The following is a 3,709-nucleotide window of genomic DNA, read 5'->3' on the forward strand; positions in this document are numbered from 1 at the left end:
TTGTTACGATTTTTATATTCAGTGTTAAATTATTGATCGATATTTGATATTTTATTATATTTCAAAAACGGATAACAAATATTTATAATAACATTTTTATTAGGTAAAATTTTCAAACTATTTTGACTCGTTTTGAGCTATTTATAGCCATGATAATTTAATTAAATGTTGTAAACTATTTTTCAGTTAGAAATTCATAAAATATAGTTTTGGAACTTGATTTTTAGATTGTTACAGGGAAAGGAAGTTACTCTATTACAATTTTTAAAAAGTTTATAACATTGGTAATAATATGATTTGAGTTCATATAAATTTAAAAAAATATATATTTGTACGAGAGCCCATTTAAAATTATTGTGCCGTAAAACTAAAAAATAAAAAATAAATAAACAAACTTATACTAAAGTTTTAAATCATAGATATAAATAGAAACATTTCTATGAATTCATAATTCAAAATACTTTTACTTTTTTGTGATTTTGACGAATTTTGTAAAATATTTTAAAATACAACTTTGTAAATTATAAAATTAAAAATAGGTAGGTACCTACCCTACAATTGTATCATCAGAACTAGAATTTTCATATTCAATACATAAGCTGTGTTCCATAACTTCAGCTTCATCAGATGGCATTTCAATAGGACTTGATGGTGTACTAAATGGAACATTTTGATTTTGTGTCGACGGGCCTACATTTTCGGTCGATATAGTACGGAATAAAAACATATTCGGAGTAGTTTCTATTTCATAATGCTCTGAGTTCAACGTTCTTTTTGATAAATTTACAAAAATATTAAAATAAATATTAAAAATTGTTTATTTATTTATTTATTTATTGTATGATTTAAATGGGCGAACCCAGTTACATTTATTATAGACATACGTCTACAATTATATAATATAGTAATAATAATAATAATAATATTTGTTATCACATGAACACTAATTTTAAAATAATAATAAGACAATTATACAGATAGTATCCATTTGGTAAATATACAGGTTTAAGTAATGTATGTGATGAGACACTTATGGTTGAAAATAATTCACTGAAACAAAAAGGTTAAGAATACAGAGTAAAGTAGTATAACATTGGAAATCAACTTATGAGTAATTGACATAGATTATAATATTTATACAGCTAAAATATTATTTAGGTAAAAATCAAAATCCTTTGGTCCCTTGGTTAGGCATATCCGACGAGTTGTGGGAAAAGGTCCCAAGAAACATATTGAAGGAAGAAGAAATACCTGAGCAACGCACAATACAATTTGCATTAGTTGGAGTTCAATCTAATCAAGAGTTGGTTCAACACTACTCCTCCTGGTCACGACTGCAGAGAGCAACAGCTTGGTTAAAAAGATTTGTAGAATATTTGAGAACAAGAAGGGTACCAAGTGAAGTTCATTTGTCTGTGAGAGAACTGCAAGCGGCCGAAGTATGTATACGGAAACAAGTTCAAGCCGAATGTTTCCTTGATGAGTTACGATCTCTGGATTCTCAAAGGGAGTTGAACCTAAAAAGTAAACTGAAGTCCCTACGTCCATTTATAAAGGACGGACTAATCTTGGTTGGTGGACGTTTGAACAATTCTGGGTTGTCAATATTACAAAGGCACCCGATCGTGTTGCCTGTAAATCATAAGGTGACTAGGTTAATATTTGAACGAATACATTTAGAGCAATTACATTGTGGGCCTCAAGCCTTGCTTGCTGAGGTGAGACGAAGGTATTGGCCGTTAAGTAGTCGAGTGATGGCGCGTTCCGTGGTATCACGTTGCGTGAGATGCACCCGAGCCAAACCAACATTTAATGCTCCCTTGATGGCTCCATTACCCAAGGAAAGGGTCCAAGTCGCACAACCGTTCGCTGTTACTGGGGACGATTTTGCTGGACCAATCATCATAAGAAGCGGTATAAGGCGAGTGATAGGCGTGAAGGCCTGGATAGCCGTTTTCGTATGTTTTACCACAAGAGCAGTTCATTTGGAGATGGTGGAAGATCTGTAAAGCCAAGCCTTCCTGGCATCCTTGCGTCGATTCACGGCACGTAGAGGCTTATGTTCAACAATATTCAGCGATAACGGTACAAATTTCGTTGGAGCAAGAAGAGAGCTGTACACGCATCTAAAGGCTGCGCATCCACAGATAGCCCAGAGAGGTATTGAATGGCGATTTAACCCACAATCAGCACCGCATTTCGGTGGCCTATGGGAGAGTGCGGTTAAACGTGCAAAACACCATTTAACCCGTATGATGAGTGATGCCAAGCTAACTATTGGTGAATTATCAACACTATTGTGCCAGATAGAAGCTTGCCTTAACTCACGACCGCTGACCCCAATGAGCAGCGACCCATCTGACTTAGAGGTATTAACCCCAGCTCATTTCCTGGTAGGCAGTCCTATCTCGTTACCTCCTGAGGTCGACCTGAGACAGGAACCATTGAATAGTCTCAGAAGATGGAAGTACAGGCGTTAATGCAACTTTTCTGGCGAAGATGGTCTAGCGAATATTTACCTCAGTTACAAATTAGAGGAAAATGGACTAGTAATAAAACCCCATTAAAAATTGGTGATATTGCTATTATAAGGGATGAAAACACACCACCCACAAAATGGAAGTTGGGAAGAGTACACTGCGCGAATTAAATTTAAGGTCTTATTTTTTTCGCGGAAAAATTTGTGCACCTGTAATTATGGTTACAGAACATGGGGAAAATATTTTTTTTTGAAAATTATTTTTTTTTGAATTCTTGTACATTTTTTGAAAAATGTATCACCTATGATACATCGCGCGTTTAAAACATAAAAAAAAATAATTTTTTTCGAATAATAAACCTTTATTTATTCTTTAGTTATATTATGTTGTGATAGGAATTGTAAACTGAGCATAAAAAACAATATTCAAAAACAAATTTAAACATAAAAAATAATAATAAAAATATCAACATTTTTAAAATACTTATAAATTATTTAATGAAATTAAAAAATAGATTGCACTGCTTAAGTTATAAAATATAAATAACTAAATAACAATAAATTGTTATAATAATAATAATAGTTAACTTGCCATGTTTAAAATATATTAAAAAAATAAAAAACATATTTATACAACAAAGTGAATAAAAATAACATTACTAGAGTAACACTTATAAATTATTTAATAAAATAAATTTCACTTTTCAAGTTATAAAACGTAATTAGGAACTACTTGTTTTACCTAATTAGGAACAAAAAAATGTTTTGTTATTTAGTGTGAAAATCTTTAAAACAATTTCTGTTGACACCGCAACAAAAATACTTATCACATTTAGTACAAGTGCATTGTGTTAGTTTTCCACATTTTTCATACTTGCACCGTTGCCTTGTTTCTTTATATTCTGGCCAATGATGTAAACCATCTCTTCTGATACCTTCAGGTGTTATTGAATGAGTATGTTGTTTAGGTATTTTTATCTGTTCTCTATCTTCATTAGATGGTCTGCCTCTTTTTGGAGTAGATACAGACGTTGTTAATGAAAATGCAACTTCTGTCCGAAAATCAAATAAACTTAATTTTGGTACTCTACCATTTTCATTTTCCACTCGTCTATAGAGTAACCATACATTAACGATTGATATATCAATGAGGTGGTACCAGACCCTCATGTACCACTTTTTTATCCGTATTTTAATTTTGTAACGTCCAATCAAAGAATCAAGGAGATC

At 32.0% G+C, this 3,709-nt stretch overlaps 1 protein-coding gene across 1 annotated transcript; it reads left to right on the forward strand.

Annotated features, from left to right (window-relative positions):
- The first annotated feature begins 1,032 nt into the window (after positions 1-1,032).
- LOC100573818 lies at positions 1,033-2,480 on the forward strand. Its single transcript, XM_008181638.1, has 3 exons — positions 1,033-1,063; positions 1,159-2,005; positions 2,078-2,480. The coding sequence occupies exons 1-3, from the start codon at positions 1,033-1,035 to the stop codon at positions 2,478-2,480; spliced, it is 1,281 nt and encodes a 426-aa protein (XP_008179860.1).
- The last annotated feature ends 1,229 nt before the right edge of the window (positions 2,481-3,709 follow it).

This window comes from Acyrthosiphon pisum, unplaced genomic scaffold (assembly GCF_005508785.2).
Source record: "Acyrthosiphon pisum isolate AL4f unplaced genomic scaffold, pea_aphid_22Mar2018_4r6ur Scaffold_21417;HRSCAF=23935, whole genome shotgun sequence".
Taxonomy (NCBI): Eukaryota; Metazoa; Arthropoda; class Insecta; order Hemiptera; family Aphididae; genus Acyrthosiphon; species Acyrthosiphon pisum.